The sequence below is a fragment of the Rhinoderma darwinii genome, chromosome 2 (genome assembly GCF_050947455.1).
Source record: "Rhinoderma darwinii isolate aRhiDar2 chromosome 2, aRhiDar2.hap1, whole genome shotgun sequence".
NCBI lineage: Eukaryota > Metazoa > Chordata > Amphibia > Anura > Rhinodermatidae > Rhinoderma > Rhinoderma darwinii.
The window spans coordinates 4,319,339-4,338,606 of record NC_134688.1 but is presented as its reverse complement, the minus strand read 5'-3'; the positions used below and the strand labels follow the sequence as shown (position 1 = coordinate 4,338,606).

The 19,268-nt window shown below is 39.3% G+C and overlaps 1 protein-coding gene across 1 annotated transcript in view; it reads left to right on the top strand.

Annotated features, from left to right (window-relative positions):
- Nucleotides 1–19,268, top strand: part of LOC142740326 (short transient receptor potential channel 2-like) — a 66,078-nt gene that overhangs the window by 22,214 nt on the left and 24,596 nt on the right. Inside the window, exons 2-5 of the mRNA XM_075849873.1 lie at nt 4,827–5,519; nt 11,065–11,268; nt 11,762–11,926; nt 12,682–12,856. Coding sequence (XP_075705988.1) covers nt 4,827–5,519; nt 11,065–11,268; nt 11,762–11,926; nt 12,682–12,856 — 1,237 coding nt within the window. The remainder of the gene's footprint in view (nt 1–4,826; nt 5,520–11,064; nt 11,269–11,761; nt 11,927–12,681; nt 12,857–19,268) is intronic.

Genomic DNA, 19,268 nt, shown 5'->3' with positions numbered 1-19,268 from the left:
CTGGGCCCAGGTTCAGAAGAACCTAGAGGCGTCCCAGAGCGTACAAAAGATTCAGGCTGATAGAAGACGTTCTGCTAACCCCCGGTTTGTCGTCGGGGATCTGGTGTGGTTGTCGTCTAGGAACTTGCGCCTTAAGGTCCCGTCCAGGAAGTTTGCTCCCCGATTTATTGGGCCTTATAAGGTCATTGAAGTCCTCAACCCTGTATCCTTCCGTCTGGAGCTGCCCCCATCCTTTCGCATACACGACGTCTTTCATGCCTCCCTCCTTAAACGCTGCTCCCCGTCCTGGTCCCCCTCGAGGAAACCTCCTGTTCCCGTTCTCACCCCTGAGGGGGTGGAATTCGAGGTGGCCAAGATAGTGGACAGTAGGATGATCCAGGGCTCCCTCCAGTACCTGGTCCATTGGAGAGGATACGGGCCGGAGGAGAGGACTTGGGTACCTGCTCGAGATGTTCACGCTGGGGTATTGGTCAGGAGGTTCCACCTTCTCTTCCCCACTAAACCGGGTCCTCTTAGTAAGGGTCCGGTGGCCCCTCATAAAAGGGGGAGTACTGTAAAGGATCTGCCAGGCACTACGTCTGTGGATACTCCCAGGATTAATCAGTCGACACCTGAGGCCAGACCTCTTAGACTGACACCAGCTCACACCAATCAGGGTGGCAGGCTCAGGAGTGTGAGAGCCTATCGCGGCCTGGTCAGTCGGAGTTAGCTCCGCCCCCTGTCCATTTATACCTGCCGTTTTCTCTTCCTCATTGCTTGTTATTCTTCTTGGATTCCTTGCCCCACTGCTGCCTTGCTCCAGCCTGCTTCTGCCGTGCTTCTGCCTTGCTTCAGTTCCCGCTTATCCTGCTTCGCTCTGCCCCTGGCTTGCTTCCTGCTCCGTGTTCTGCGTTTGTATACTCCACTACATCCTGTTCCTGACTGGCTCGTTCACCACTCCGTTTCCTCACGGTGTTCCGTGGGCTACTGCCCCTTCCCTTGCTTGTTCCCTGTTTGTATCCCCTTGCACTTAGTCAGCGTAGGGACCGCCGCCAAGTTGTACCCCGTCGCCTAGGACGGGTCGTTGCAAGTAGGCAGGGACAGGGCAGTGGGTAGATTAGGGCTCACTTGTTCCCTTCACCTCCTTCCTGCCATAACAGTTATAATCTTGTATATAGGGGGCAGTATCATAGTAGTTATATTCTTGTATATAGAGGCAGTATTATAGTAGTTATATTCTTGTATATAAGAGCAGTATTATAGTATTTTTATTCTTGTATATAGGGGCAGTATTATAGTAGTTATATTCTTGTATATAGGAGCAGTATTATAGTAGTTATATTCTTGTATATAGGGGTAGTATTATAGTAGTTATATTCTTGTATATAGGAGCAGTATTATAGTAGTTATATTCTTGTATATAGGGGGCAGTATTATAGTAGTTACATTCTTGTATATAGGAGCAGTATTAAAGTAGTTATATTCTTGTATATAGGAGCAGTATTATAGTAGTTATATTCCTGTATATAGTGGCAGTATTATAGTAGTTACATTCTTGTATATAGGAGCAGTATTATAGTATTTATATTCTTGTATATAGGAGCAGTATTATAGTAGTTATATTCCTGTATATAGGAGCAGTACTATAGTAGTTATATTCTTGTATATAGGAGCAGTATTATATTAGTTATATTCTTGTATATAGGGGCAGTATTATAGTAGTTATATTCTTGTATATAGGGGGCAGTATTATAGTAGTTATATTCTTGTATATAGGGGGCAGTATTATAGTAGTTATATTCTTCTATATAGAGGCAGTGTTATAGTAGTTATAATCTTGTATATAGGGGCAGTATTATAGTTGTTATATTCGTGTATATAGGGGCAGTATTACAGTGGTTATATTCGTGTATATAGGGGCAGTATTATAGTAGTTATATTCTTGTATATAAGAGCAGTATTATAGTAGTTATATTCTTGTATATAGGGGCAGTATTATAGTAGTTATATTCTTGTATTTAGGGGCAGTATTATAGTAGTTATATTCTTGTATATAGGGGCAGTAGTATAGTAGTTATATTCTTGTATATAGGGGGCAGTATAATAGTAGTTATATTCTTGTATATAGGGGCAGTATTATAGTAGTTATATTCTTGTATATAGGGGCAGTATTATAGTAGTTCTATTCTTGTATATAGGGGGCAGTATTATAGTAGTTATATTCTTGTATACAGGGGCAGTATTATAGTAGTTATATTCTTGTATATATGGGCAGTATTATAGTAGTTATATTCTTGTATATAGGGGCAGTATTATAGTAGTTATATTCTTGTATATAGGGGCAGTATTATAGTAGTTATATTCTTGTATATAGGAGCAGTATTATAGTAGTTATATTCTTGTATATAGGGACAGTATTATAGTGGTTATATTCTTGTATATAGGAGGCAGTATTATAGTAGTTATATTCTTGTATATAGGGGGCAGTATTATAGTAGTTATATTCTTGTATATAGGGGGTAGTATTATAGTATTTATATTCTTGTATATAGGAGCAGTATTATAGTAGTTATATTCTTATATATAGGGGGCAGTATTATAGTAGTTATATTCTTGTATATAGAGGCAGTATTATAGTAGTTCTATTCTTGTATACAGGGGGCAGTATTATAGTAGTTATAGTCTTGTATATAGGAGCAGTATTATAGTAGTTATATTCTTGTATATAGGGGCAGTATTATAGTAGTTATATTCTTGTATATAGTGGCAGTAATATAGTAGTTATATTCTTGTATATAGGGGCAGTATTATAGTAGTTATATTCTTGTATACAGGGGGCAGTATTATAGTAGTTATAGTCTTGTATATAGGAGCAGTATTATAGTAGTTATATTCTTGTATATAGGTTGCAGTATTATAGTAGTTATATTCTTGTATATAGGAGCAGTATTATAGTAGTTATATTCTTGTATATAGGGGGCAGTATTATAGTAGTTATATTCTTGTATATAGGGGCAGTATTATAGTAGTTATATTCTTGTATATAGGGGGCAGTATTATAGTAGTTATATTCTTGTATATAGGGGGCAGTATTATCGTAGTTATATTCTTGTATATAGGGGCAGTATTATAGTAGTTATATTTTTGTATATAGGGGCAGTATTATAGTAGTTATATTCTTGTATATAGAGGCAGTATTATAGTAGTTATATTCTTGTATATAGAGGCAGTATTATAGTAGTTATATTCTTGTATATAGGGGGCAGTATTATAGTAGTTATATTCTTGTATATAGGGGCAGTATTATAGTAGTTATATTCTTGTATATAGGCGCAGTATTATAGTACTTATATTCTTGTATATAGGGGCAGTATTATAGTAGTTATATTCTTGTATATAGGGGGCAGTATTATAGTAGTTATATTCTTGTATATAGGAGCAGTATTATAGTAGTTATATTCTTGTATATAGGGGCAGTATTATAGTAGTTATATTCTTGTATATAGAAGCAGTATTATAGTAGTTATATTCTTGTATATAGGCGCAGTATTATAGTACTTATATTCTTGTATATAGGGGCAGTATTATAGTAGTTATATTTTTGTATATAGGGGCAGTATTATAGTAGTTATATTCTTGTATATAGGAGCAGTATTATAGTAGTTATATTCTTGTATATAGGGAGCAGTATTATAGTAGTTATATTCTTGTATATAGGAGCAGTATTATAGTAGTTATATTCTTGTATATAGGGGCAGTATTATAGTAGTTATATTCTTGTATATAGAGGGAGTATTATAGTAGTTATATTCTTGTATATAGGAGCAGTATTATAGTAGTTATATTCTTGTATATAGGGGCAGTATTATAGTAGTTATATTCTTGTATATAGGAGCAGTATTATAGTAGTTATATTCTTGTATATAGGGGGCAGTATTATAGTAGTTATATTCTTGTATATAGGGGCAGTATTATAGTAGTTATATTCTTGTATATAGGAGCAGTATTATTGTAGTTATATTCTTGTATATAGGAGCAGTATTATAGTAGTTATATTCTTGTATATAGGGGGCAGTATTATAGTAGTTATATTCTTGTATATAGGGGCGGTATTATAGTAGTTATATTCTGGTATATAGAAGCAGTATTATAGTAGTTATATTCTTGTATATAGGGGCAGTAGTATAGTAGTTATATTCTTGTATATAGGGGGCAGTATTATAGTAGTTATATTCTTGTATATAGGGGCAGTAGTATAGTAGTTATATTCTTGTATATAGGAGCAGTATTATAGTAGTTATATTCGTGTATATAGGGGCAGTATTATAGTAGTTATATTCTTGTATATAGGGACAGTATTATAGTAGTTATATTCTTGTATATATGGGCAGTATTATAGTAGTTATATTCTTATATATAGGAGCAGTATTATAGTAGTTATATTCTTGTATATAGGGGCAGTATTACAGTAGTTATATTCTTGTATATAGGGGCAGTATTATAGTAGTTATAGTCTTGTATATAGGAACAGTATTATAGTAGTTATATTCTTATATATAGGAGCAGTATTATAGTAGGTATATTCTTGTATATAGGGGGCAGTATTATACTAGTTATATTCTTGTATATAGGGGGCAGTATTATAGTAGTTATATTCTTGTATATAGGAGCAGTATTATAGTAGTTATATTCTTGTATATAGGGGCAGTATTATAGTAGTTATATTCTTGTATATATAGGGCCAGTGTTATAGTAATTCTTACACATTAGATTATATATATATTTGTATCCTGTATATTGTTTCTGTTGATGGTATATAATCCATTTCTTACTTTCTATTTTCTTAGCAAGCTAATTGGAGAGAAATCGTCAATAAGAAGCTCAAGTTCCCAGTAACTCTTATCAATGCTATCCATGATGGGAATCTCCCGCAGGTGCAGCAGCTTCTGCAGGTTAGTGACGGGATCCTGCGCCAGCTGGACGACAGTGAAGACCGATCATGGCGGGAGGCTCTTAATCTCTCCATTCGTACAGGGAATGAGGAAATCATGAAGACCCTGTTGCATTGTGTGAAGTTTGACTTCAGACAGATACATGAGGCGCTCTTAGTAGCTGTCGACACCAACCAACCGCATGTGGTTAAAATGTTACTGGATCGATTGGACCAAGAGAAAGGGCTGAAGATGGATATCAAGTCATTCTCAATGGCTTTCTTTGACAACTCCATTGACAACTCCCGCTTTGCTCCTGGCGTAACCCCGCTCACCTTGGCCTGCGAGAAGGACCTCTATGAAATTGTGGAGATGCTTATGAAGAAAGGGCATGTGATCACCACACCGCACAAGATATCCTGCGCCTGTCTGGAGTGCAGCAATGGGCGCAAGTACGACCTCCTCAAGTTCTCACTTTCTCGGATCAACACATACAAAGGAATGGCCAGCAGGGCCTACCTGTCTATTGCGAGTGAAGACGCCATGTTGAGAGCGTTCAAGCTGAGCCGGGAACTTAAGAGACTGTCAAGAAAAGAGCCGGAGTTTAAGGTTTGTGGTAGTAAAATTCTTCCAGGTCGCTCTCATTTCTAGCAGAACAGATATTATAGCTGCGACCTGTGGTTGTTGCTGGGAGAACATTTATCTGCTTCTTCTGCTGCTGCTGATAGACGACTACTCACAAAATTGCTGAACGTCGTCTAAATGTGTATTGGGACATAAGAAGTGTCATATTAGGGCATTTATCTACAGAGTGAAGTCCCTGGTGTGCAGTGGTTTAGTGTCCTAGTCCCTGGTGTGCAGTGGTTTAGTGTCCTAGTCCCTGGTGTGCAGTGGTTTAGTGTCCTGGTCCCTGGTGTGCAGTGGTTTAGTGTCCTAGTCTCTGGTGTTCAATGGTTTAGTGTCCTAGTCCCTGGTGTTCAATGGTTTAGTGTCCTAGTCCATGGTGTGCAGTGGTTTAGTGTCTTAGTCCCTGGTGTTCAATGGTTTAGTGCTACAGACTCTGGTGTTCAGTGGTTTAGTGTCCTGGTCCCTGGTGGGCAGTGGTTTAGTGTCCTGGTCCCTGGTGGGCAGTGGTTTAGTGTCCTGGTCCCTGGTGTGCAGTGGTTTAGTGTCTTAGTCCCTGGGGTTCAATGGTTTAGTGTTCTAATCCCTGGTGTGCAGTTGTTTAGTGTCCTAGTCCCTGGTGTGCAGTGGTTTATGTCCTAGTCCCTGGTGTTCAATGGTTTAGTGCTATAGACCCTGGTGTTCAGTGGTTTAGTGCCCTGGTCCCTGGTGAGCAGTGGTTTTATGTCCTAGCCCCTGGTGTGCAGTGGTTTAGTGTCCTAGTCCCTGTTCCTTGATTTAGTGCCCTGGTCCCTGGTGTGCAGTGGTTTAGTGTCCTGGTCCCTGGTGTGCAGTGGTTTTATGTCCTAGTCCCTGGTGTTCTATGGTTTAGTGTTCTAGTCCCTGGTGTACAGTGGTTTAGTGTCCTAGTCCCTGGTGTACAGTGGTTTAGCGTCCTAGTCCCTGGTGTGCAGTGGTTTAGTGTCCTAGTCCCTGGTGTACAGTGGTTTAGTGTCCTGGTGTGCAGTGGTTTAGTGTCCTAGTACCTGGTGTACAGTGGTTTAGTGTCCTAGTCCCTGGTGTACAGTGGTTGTGTCCTAGTCCCTGGTGTACAGTGGTTTAGCGTCCTAGTCCCTGGTGTGCAGTGGTTTAGTGTCCTAGTCCCTGGTGTACAGTGGTTTAGTGTCCTAGTGCCTGGTGTGCAGTGTTTTTATGTCCTAGTCCCTGGTGTACAGTGGTTTAGTGTCCTAGTACCTGGTGTACAGTGGTTTAGTGTCCTAGTCCCTGGTGTACAGTGGTTTAGTGTCCTAGTCCCTGGTGTACAGTGGTTTAGTGTCCTAGTCCCTGGTGTACAGTGGTTTAGTGTCCTAGTCCCTGGTGTTCAATTGTTTAGTGTCCTAGTCCCTGGTGTGCAGTGGTTTAGTGTCCTAGTCCCTGGTGTGCAGTGGTTTAGTGTCCGAGTCCCTGGTGTGCAGTGGTTTAGTGTCCTAGTCCCTGGTGTTCAATGGTTTAGTGTCCTAGTCCTTGGTGTGCAATGGTTCAGTGTCCTAGTCCCTGGTGTGCAGTGGTTTAGTGTCCTAGTCCCTGGTGTGCAGTGGTTTATGTCCTAGTCCCCGGTGTTCAATGGTTTAGTGCTATAGACCCTGGTGCTCAGTGGTTTAGTGTCCTAGTCCCTGGTGTGCAGTGGTTTTATGTCCTAGCCCCTGGTGTGGAGTGGTTTAGTGTCGTAGTCCCTGGTGCTCAGTGGTTTAGTGCCCTGGTCCCTGGTGTACAGTGGTTTAGCGTCCTAGTCCCTGGTGTGCAGTGGTTTAGTGTCCTAGTACCTGGTGTACAGTGGTTTAGTGTCCTAGTCCCTGGTGAACAGTGGTTTAGTGTCCTAGTCCCTGGTGTTCAATTGTTTAGTGTCCTAGTCCCTGGTGTGCAGTGGTTTAGTGTCCTGGTCCCTGGTGTGCAGTGGTTTCATGTCCTAGTCCATGGTGTGCAGTGGTTTAGTGTCTTAGTCCCTGGGGTTCAATAGTTTAGTGTCCTAATCCCTGGTGTGCAGTTGTTTATGTCCTAGTCCCGTGTGTACAGTTGTTTAGTGTCCTGGTCCCTGGTGTGCAGTGGTTTTATGTCCTAGTCCCTGGTGTTCTATGGTTTAGTGTTCTAGTCCCTGGTGTACAGTGGTTTAGTGTCCTAGTCCCTGGTGTACAGTGGTTTAGCGTCCTAGTCCCTGGTGTGCAGTGGTTTAGTGTCCTAGTCCCTGGTTTGCAGTGGTTTAGTGTCCTAGTCCCTGGTGTGCAGTGGTTTAGTGTCCTAGTCCCTGGTGTGCAATGGTTCAGTGTCCTAGTCCCTGGTGTGCAGTGGTTTAGTGTCCTAATCCCTGGTGTGCAGTGGTTTATGTCCTAGTCCCTGGTGTTCAATGGTTTAGTGCTATAGACCCTGGTGCTCAGTGGTTTAGTGCCCTGGTCCCTGGTGTGCAGTGGTTTAGTGTCCTAGTCACTGGTGTGCAGTGGTTTTATGTCCTAGCCCCTAGTGTTCAATGGTTTAGTGCTACAGACCCTCTTGTTCAGTGGTTTAGTGCCCTGGTCCCTGGTGTGCAGTGGTTTAGTGTCCTGGTCCCTGGTGTTCAATTGTTTAGTGTCCTAGTCCCTGGTGTGCAGTGGTTTAGTGTCCTAGTCCCTGGTGTTCAATTGTTTAGTGTCCTAGTCCCTGGTGTGCAGTGGTTTAGTGTCCTAGTCCCTGGTGTGCAGTGGTTTAGTGTCCTAGTCCCTGGTGTGCAATGGTTTATGTCCTAGTCCCTGGTGTGCAGTGGTTTAGTGTCCTAGTGCCTGGTGTGCAGTGGTTTTATGTCCTAGTCCCTGGTGTACAGTGGTTTAGGGTCCTAGTACCTGGTGTACAGTGGTTTAGTGTCCTAGTCCCTGGTGTTCAATGGTTTAGTGTCCTAGTCCCTGGTGTTCAATGGTTTAGTGTCCTAGTCCATGTTGTACAGTGGTTTAGTGTCCTAGTCCCTGGTGTTCAATTGTTTAGTGGCCTAGTCCCTGGTGTGCAGTGGTTTAGTGTCCTAGTCCCTGGTGTGCAGTGGTTTAGTGTCCTAGTCCCTGGTGTGCAGTGGTTTAGTGTCCTAGTCCCTGGTGTACAGTGGTTTAGTGTCCTAGTACCTGGTGTACAGTGGTTTAGTGTCCTAGTCCCTGGTGTTCAATGGTTTAGTGTCCTAGTCCCTGGTGTGCAGTGGTTTAGTGTCCTAGTCCCTGGTGTTCAATGGTTTAGTGTCCTAGTCCCTGGTGTGCAATGGTTTAGTGTCCTAGTCCCTGGTGTGCAATGGTTTAGTGTCCTAGTCCCTGGTGTGCAGTGGTTTAGTGTCCTAGTCCCTGGTGTACAGTGGTTTAGTGTCCTAGTCCCTGGTGTGCAGTGGTTTAGTGTCCTAGTCCCTGGTGTACAGTGGTTTAGTGTCCTAGTCCCTGGTGTTCAATGGTTTAGTGTCCTAGTCCCTGGTGTGCAGTGGTTGTGTCCTAGTCCCTGGTGTTTAATGGTTTAGTGTCCTAGTCCCTGGTGTGCAGTGGTTTAGTGTCCTAGTCCCTGGTGTTCAATGGTTTAGTGTACTAGTCCCTGGTGTACAGTGGTTTAGTGTCCTAGTCCCTGGTGTGCAGTGGTTTAGTGTCCTAGTCCCTGGTGTACAGTGGTTTAGTGTCCAATCCCTGGTGTACAGTGGTTTAGTGTCCTAGTCCCTGGTGTTCAATGGTTTAGTGTCCTAGTCCCTGGTGTGCAGTGGTTTAGTGTCCTAGTCCCTGGTGTTTAATGGTTTAGTGTACTAGTCCCTGGTGTGCAGTGGTTTAGTGTCCTAGTCCCTGGTGTTTAATGGTTTAGTGTACTAGTCCCTGGTGTGCAGTGGTTTAGTGTACTAGTCCCTGGTGTGCAGTGGTTTAGTGTACTAGTCCCTGGTGTGCAGTGGTTTAGTGTACTAGTCCCTGGTGTGCAGTGGTTTAGTGTACTAGTCCCTGGTGTGCAGTGGTTTAGTGTACTAGTCCCTGGTGTGCAGTGGTTTAGTGCTACAGACCCTGGTAGTTGTTTTGACCCTTTGACTGCCAGGGACACGGTTATAATATCATCTCTCCACTGTACAGCCGCCAATCACCCCAGGAACGGGGATACAGGAGCCGCTCTTGATGTTATCGCCCCCTGGGAGGATATGTGCTTTCTTATTGTCACATTTAGGGGGGAGTCTGCTTTCTACTATGGGGGTACACGTGTAATCCCCCTCCCCCTCACCTCATCAGGACGTGTCTGGACTCTGCAGCATCTGGATCTCTGATAGTCTTTGGTCTCCAGTTCTGGGGGTTCTGTGTAGACATAAGGGACATGTGTGACCCCCAGACATCTTATACCTTTATATTCAGAGGTGTCGTGAGTCGCAGGCTGCGCCAGGGTCGCACCTTCAGCCACACAGAAGTTTTTATACATTTTTTATACATTATACTTTGATGTGACGTTGCGTGAAGGCGCTCATGAGTGTAACTACTGGATGGCATTATTACAATGGGGCATCTGGGGCAAACGCCGTTTTTTTAAAGAGGAGTTTCCAAAAGCGTAACTTCTACAAGTTATTTTGGCCACGCTCCCCCTGGTTTTTACATCACGAGTAGTGGTCTGCACGTATCCAGAAGCCGAGCCCTTTACATTACAAGCTCGAATATAAAAGGCTACTCTAGTGGATATGTGCAGACCACTACTTATAGCGTAAAGACCAGGGGATTGCGGGACTGTGTCGAAATAAAGGGGTTGAATACTGGCCCTAGATGGTCCCTAGCCACGTGGGCTTTCCCCCATCCCACACATCAAGCGGTGGCCTTCACCCCTCCGCGTGGAGCATCATATCCAGTATCTTCTCGCCGTTATTGCCTCGGCTGTGTGGACGCTCTGCATGGCAGGGAGCTCACTGCTCCCCACCGCACTACGCCAGGCTGCCCTGCACCGACATCAGCCATCACCGGAGTCAAGAAGAGGCGGGGGAGAGACGCAGGCGACAATAAAAAGAATAAGGCGCCAGGAGTCACAGGGGGCTTTAGGGGCAACTGGAAACCTCCCCTGCATGCAGCGCTGGATTTGGGCGGTATAATAGGATATTTTTTATTTTAGAATTTGCTTGATTTGTGAAGGTCAGAAGTGTGAAATTGTGTCAGCAGTAAAAGGGTTAAAGTCTCGTGCTGTGCTCAATGCCCCGGAAGACAGCGTGTAGATCCGGAGTAATATCAGAACTGGAATGCACGTACGTTTTTAGTCCTGCCTTGATGGCAGCTATCAGACATTAGATGGAAGGAGAAATAGGAGCGGCTGTCATTGAACAGCAGTACCAGCATATAATACGTTATATCAGATGTTCTTGTTTCATATAATGCAGCATGGCTTGTGTGTAGTGTATGGGGTTGGGGAGTGTCAGGAATGGCGCTTCTCTAGTCATCTCTGATATAAAGTATTAACCCCAACAAATGGCTCCATCTGGATTTAAAATTCGCAGAAAAAGATAAACATTGAATGTCCCTCCATAAAGTGCACTGTCCTGTGATCCCTGCAGCCCGAGTACCTGAGCCTGGAGGACCTGTCTCAGGAGTTTGCGGTGGAGCTGCTGGGAATGTGTCGTAATCAGAGTGAAGTCACCGCCGTCCTCAATGACTGTGGAGATGACAGCGACGAAGAAGAGATGGACAACCAGACGTTCGAGGAGGGAATCCCCAACCTGGCCCGGCTGCGGCTCGCTGTGCACCATAACCAGAAGCGGGTAACCTGCTCTATATACAGGGACCTGCACGGACTCTATATACAGGAACCTGCATGGACTGGAGCGCCCCTAAATTCAGTAGGGTCCCACTTTCAGGCACGATCACTTTGCTGGAATCTCCATTTTTATCTTATTCTGATTTCAATGGTTATACTCCAGTCACATGCAAAGCTGCATTCACAATTCTGATGGTCTTATAATGCAATATTCCTGAGTGCAGAACATTATAGGATTTCAGCTCACCTATGTTGACAGATTCTAATTGGCAGTCAACGGAATTTTGAATGCAGCTTTGAATGTGAATGGAGTATAAAACAAGACTTAACATTAGGTGTAGATTTCACCTGTGAAATGATGTCGATGAGACAATTTGTGCTTTACGGAGCCCCCTCAGACTCTTCCATAATCTGCACCAGGCTCCGCTCTGCCCTCTAGTGTAGAAACACTATACCGTGGGGTATTTATAATGGTGTCCTTCATCCTTCTCCACCAGTTTGTGGCTCATCCCATCTGCCAGCAAGTCCTGTCCTCTATCTGGAGCGGGAAATTATCGGGCTGGAGGGGCAGCAACACCATCTGGAAGATCTTCGTTGCCTGTGCCATCTTCCTCACCATGCCCTTCTTGTGCCTCATCTACTGGTTGGCCCCCAAGTCTAAGGTAAGCAGAAAATTATATATACAAGATTATAATATTATTATTTTGAACCCCCTCTGGATCAACCAATGACTTTACAGGTCATGTTTACCCACTGATAGCTCCTCAGTACTGTCTAAGGGATAGAGGTGGTATAAGAAATCAGTGCCCCACCCCCACGTCACCCACTGTACGAAAAAAAAACCTAATAATAAATATAATTCTGTAGTAAAAATGTTTCTATATTTTAGGACATAAGAAAAAAACTATTTAAAAAAAATCAATGCCACTGTGAAACCAAGGCATGGCCCTGACTCCACATCCCGCTGATATGTACAAAGTGTCAAAAAAACATAATAAATTTTTTAATTTTTGGGGGTAGAATTCTGCTGCAAAATGCAAAACAACATACAGTACATGAATATAACCAGCAGGGGGCGAACTAAGTACATCATATCTGCATACGACTATGATATGGCTTAGTTTACATGTAAGACTCACTTGTACCTCTACAGGATAAAAGCAGGTACTACATGTACAATTTTATTTAAAGGGCTTTTCCACTTTGTTCTGTCCTAATATCTTCCTGTGAGAGCTTTTATTACAATAATAAATGATCCTAAGCTTGTAGTCAGGAGGAAGCAGCTCTATAGTAAACTTACCTCCAAATACAACTTCCACATGACATCGGCACTTTATGTGATGAGGATTTAAGTGTTAAAGCCTCCAAACCTCTACGTGAAAATTTTTATTTTTATTTTTTAAAATTAATTATGTAGGTGGGAAAAATTCTGAAGATTCCAGTCATAAAGTTTCTTCTTCACTCGGCCTCCTACTTGTGGTTCCTGGTATTTCTCCTGGTGGAGTCCTTAATCATGGAGAGAAGGCACGATATATATGAAGGCAGAGACCAGACCATATGGCAGAACTCTCTACACATGATCTGGGTGACAGGTCAGTCTATAGTGCAGCCCCAGGATACATCAACCTTTATTACCTGGTGACCGATCGTTCCACACCAGAACTTCAACAGCTCCAGACACTACTTACATTAATGTCCCCGAAGCAGCTAGAACTACTATAATACTGCCCCTATATACAAGAATATAACTACTATAATACTGCTCCTATATACAAGAATATAACTACTATAATACTGCCCCCTATATACAAGAATATAACTACTATAATACTGCCACCTATATACAAGAATATAACGACTAATACTGCCTCCTATATACAAGAATATAACTACTATAATACTGCCCCTATATACAAGAATATAACTACTATAATACTGCCCCCTATATACAAGAATATAACTACTATAATACTGCCTCTATATACAAGAATATAACTACTATAATACTGCCCCCTATATACAAGAATATAACTACTATAATACTGCCTCCTATATACAAGAATATAACTACTATAATACTGCCCCTATATACAAGAATATAACTACTATAATACTGCCCCCTATATACAAGAATATAACTACTATAATACTGCCTCTATATACAAGAATATAACTACTATAATACTGCCCCCTATATACAAGAATATAACTACTATAATACTGCCTCCTATATACAAGAATATAACTACTATAATACTGCTCCCTATATACAAGAATATAACTACTATAATACTGCCCTTATATACAAGAATATAAATACTATAATACTGCCCCTATATACAAGAATATAACTACTATAATACTGCCCCTATATACAAGAATATAACTACTATAATACTGCTCCTATATACAAGAATATAACTACTATAATACTGCCCCTATATACAAGAATAAAACTACTATAATACTGCCTCCTATATACAAGAATATAACTACTATAATACTGCCCCCTATATACAAGAATATAACTACTATAATACTGCCCCCTATATACAAGAATATAACTACGATAATACTGCCCCTATATACAAGAATAAAACTACTATAATACTGCCCCCTATATACAAGAATATAACTACTATAATACTGCCTCCTATATACAAGAATATAACTACTATAATACTGCCCCCGATATACAGGAATATAACTACTATAATACTGCTCCTATATACAAGAATATAACTACTATAATACTGCCCCCTATATACAAGAATATAACTACTATAATACTGCCCTTATATACAAGAATATAACTACTATAATACTGCTCCTATATACAAGAATATAACTACTATAATACTGTCCCCTATATACAAGAATATAACTACTATAATACTGCCCCTATATACAAGAATATAACTACTATAATACTGCTCCCTATATACAAGAATATAACTACTATAATACTGGTCCTATATACAAGAATATAACTACTATAATACTGCTCCCTATATACAAGAATCTAACTACTATAATACTGCCCCCTATATACAAGAATATAACTACTATAATATTGCCTCCTATATACAAGAATATAACTACTATAATACTGTCCCTATATACAAGAATATAACTACTATAATACTGCCTCTATATACAAGATTATAACTACTATAATACTGCCCCTATATACAAGAATATAACTACTATAATACTGCTCCTATATACAAGAATATAACTACTATAATACTGCCCCTATATACAAGAATATAACTACTATAATACTGCTCCTATATACAAGAATATAACTACTATAATACTGCCTCCTATATACAAGAATATAACTACTATAATACTGCCACTATATACAAGAATATAACTACTCTAATACTGCCTCCTATATACAAGAATATAACTACTGTAATACTGCCCCTATATACAAGAATATAACTACTATAATACTGCCCCCTATGTACAAGAATATAACTACTATAATACTGCTCCTATATACAAGAATATAACTACTATAATACTGCTCCTATATACAAGAATATAACTACTATAATACTTCTCCAATATACAAGAATATAACTACTATAATACTGCCTCCTATATACAAGAATATAACTACTATAATACTGCCCCCTATGTACAAGAATATAACTACTATAATACTGCCCCTATATACAAGAATATAACTACTATAATACTGCCCCTATATACAAGAATATAACTACTATAATACTGCCCCTATATACAAGAATATAACTACTATAATACTGCCCCTATATACAAGAATATAACTACTATAATACTGCCCCTATATACAAGAATATAACTACTATAATACTGCCCCTATATACAAGAATATAACTACTATAATACTGCCCCCTATATACAAGAATATAACTACTATAATACTGCCCCTATATATAAGAATATATCTACTATAATACTGCTCCCTATATACAAGAATATAACTACTATAATACTACCCCTTATATACAATTATATAACTACTATAATACTGCCCCTATATACAAGAATATAACTACTATAAGGGCATGACCACACATGGCGGAATTCCTCCGCAACTGTCCGCATCAATGCCGCACCTAATCCGGGTTGCGGATTACGGCTGCGGATCTGCACAAAATGTGCAGAAAATTGATGCGGACTGGCCGCTGCGGACTGCAGGAAAAGTGCTTCCCTTCTCCCTATCAGTGCAGGATAGAGAGAAGGGACAGCACTTTCCCTAGTGAAAGTAAAAGAAATTCATACTTACCGCCCGTTGTCTTGATGACGCGTCCCTCCTTCGGCATCCAGCCCGACCTCCCTGGATGACGCGCCAGTCCATGTGACCGCTGCAGCCTGTGCTTGGCCTGTGATTGGCTGCAGCCGTCACTTCCACTGAAACGTCATCCTGGGAGGCCGGACTGGAGACAGAAACAGGGAGTTCTCGGTAAGTATGAACTTATATGTTTTTTTACAGATACATGTATATTGGGATCGGTAGTCACTGTCCCGGGTGCAGAAACAGTTACTGCCGATCGCTTAACTCTTTCAGCACCCTGGACAGTGACTATTTACTGACGTCTCCTAGCAACGCTCCCGTCATTACGGGAGCCCCATTGACTTCCTCAGTCTGGCTGTAGACCTAGAAATACATAGGTCCAGCCAGAATGAAGAAATGTCATGTTAAAAAACCAATACGCTCCGCACCACACATAACATGTGCATGACAGCTGCGGACTTCATTGCGGAACTTAGAATCTCCATTGAAGTCAATGGAGAAATTCCGCCATGAGTCCGCAACCAGTCCGCCACTGCTCCGCAACAGACAGAGCATGCTGCGGACACCACATTCCGCTCCGCAGCCTATGCTCCGCAGCGGAATTGTACGCATCGTGTAAACGAACACTGCGAAATTAAAGTGAAAGTCAATGGAGAAACGGCTCCGCTGCGGATTAACGCTGCGGAGTGTCCGCAGCGGAATTTAAGTGAAAATCCGCCATGTGTGAACCCGCCCTAATACTGCCCCTATATACAAGAATATAACTACTATAATACTGCCCCTATATACAAGAATATAACTACTATAATACTGCCCCTATATACAAGAATATAACTACTATAATACTGCCCCCTATATACAAGAATATAACTACTATAATACTACCCCTTATATACAAGAATATAACTACTATAATACTGCCCCTATATACAAGAATATAACTACTATAATACTGCCCCTATATACAAGAATATAACTACTATAATACTGCTCCTATATACAAGAATATAACTACTATAATACTGCTCCCTATATACAAGAATATAACTACTATAATACTGCCCCTATATACAAGAATATAACTACTATAATACTGCCCCTATATACAAGAATATAACTACTATAATACTGCCCCTATATACAAGAATATAACTACTATAATACTGCCCCCTATATACAAGAATATAACTACTATAATACTAACCCTTATATACAAGAATATAACTACTATAATACTGCCCCTATATACAAGAATATAACTACTATAATACTGCCCCTATATACAAGAATATAACTACTATAATACTGCCCCTATATACAAGAAAATAACTACTATAATACTGCCCCTATATACAAGAATATAACTACTATAATACTGCCCCTATATACAAGAATATAACTACTATAATACTGCCCCTATATATAAGAATATAACTACTATAATACTGCCCCATATGTACAAGAATATAACTACTATAATACTGCCTCCTATATATAAGAATATAACTACTATAATACTGCTCCTTTATACAAGAATACAACTATTATAATACTGCCCCTATATACAAGAATATAACTACTATAATACTGCCTCCTATATACAAGAATATAACTACTATAATACTGCCCCTATATATAAGAATATAACTACTATAATACTGCCCCATATGTACAAGAATATAACTACTATAATACTGCCTCCTATATATAAGAATATAACTACTATAATACTGCTCCTTTATACAAGAATATAACAACTATAATACTGCCCCTATATACAAGAATATAACTACTATAATACTGCTCCTATATACAAGAATATAACTACTATAATACTTCTCCCTATATACAAGAATATAACTACTATAATGCTGCCACTATATACAAGAATATAACTACTATAATACTGCCCCCTATATACAAGAATATAACTACTATAATACTCCTCCTATATACAAGAATATAACTACTATAATACTGCCCCTATATACAAGAATATAACTACTATAATACTGCCCCTATATACAAGAATATAACTACTATAATACTGCCCCCTATATACAAGAATATAACTACTATAATACTACCCCTTATATACAAGAATATAACTACTATAATACTGCCCCTATATACAAGAGTATAACTACTATAATACTGCCCCCTATATACAAGAATATAACTACTATAATACTGCTCCTATATACAAGAATATAACTACTATAATACTGCTCCCTATATACAAGAATATAACTACTATAATACTGCCTCCTATATACAAGAATATAACTACTATAATACTACTCCTATATACAAGAATATAATTACTATAATACTGCCCCTATATACCTGAATATAACTACTATAATACTTCCCCCTATATACAAGAATATAACTACTATATTACTGCTCCCTATATACAAGAATATAACTAATATAATACTGCCCCCTATATACAAGAATATAACTACTATAATACTGCCCCTATATACAAGAATATAACTACTATAATACTGACTCCTATATACAAGAATATGACTACTATAATACTGCACCCTATATACAAGAATATAACTACTATAATACTTCCCCTATATACAAGAATATAACTACTATAATACTGCCCCCTATATACAAGAATATAACTACTATAATACTGCCCCTATATACAAGAATATAACTACTATAATACTGCTCCTATATACAAGAATATAACTACTATAATACTGCCCCCTATATACAAGAATATAACTACTATAATACTGCCCCTATATACAAGAATATAACTACTATAATACTGCTCCCTATATACAAGAATATAACTACTATAATACTGCTCCTATATACAAGAATATAACTACTATAATACTGCCCCCTATATACAAGAATATAACGACTATAATACTGCTCCTATATACAAGAATATAACTACTATAATACTGCCCACTATATACAAGAATATAACTACTATAATACTGCTCCCTATATACAAGAATATAACTACTATAATACTGCCGCTATATACCAGAATATAACTACTATAATACTGCTCCTATATACAAGAATATAACTACTATAATACTGCTCACTATATACACAAGAATATAACTACTATAATACTGCCTCCTATATACAAGAATATAACTACTATAATACTGCCCCCTATATACAAGAATATAACTACTATAATACTTCCCCTATATACAAGAATATAACTACTAAAATACTGCTCCTATATACAAGAATATAACTACTATAATACTGCTCCTATATACAAGAATATAACTACTATAATACTGCTCCTATATACAAGAATATAACTACTATAATACTGCCACTATATACAAGACTATAACTACTATAATACTGCCACATATGTACAAGAATATAACTACTATAATACTGCTCCTATATACAAGAATATAACTACTATAATACTGCCCCCTATATACAAGAATATAACTACTATAATACTGCCTCCTATATACAAGAATATAACTACAATAATACTGCCACCTATATACAAGAATATAACTATTATAATACTGCCCCCTATATACAAGAATATAACTACTAGAATACTGCCCCCTATATACAAGAATATAACTACTATAATACTGCCTCTATATTCAGGAATATAACTACTATAACACTGCTCCTATATACAAGAATATATCTACTATAATACTGCTCCTATATACAAGAATATAACT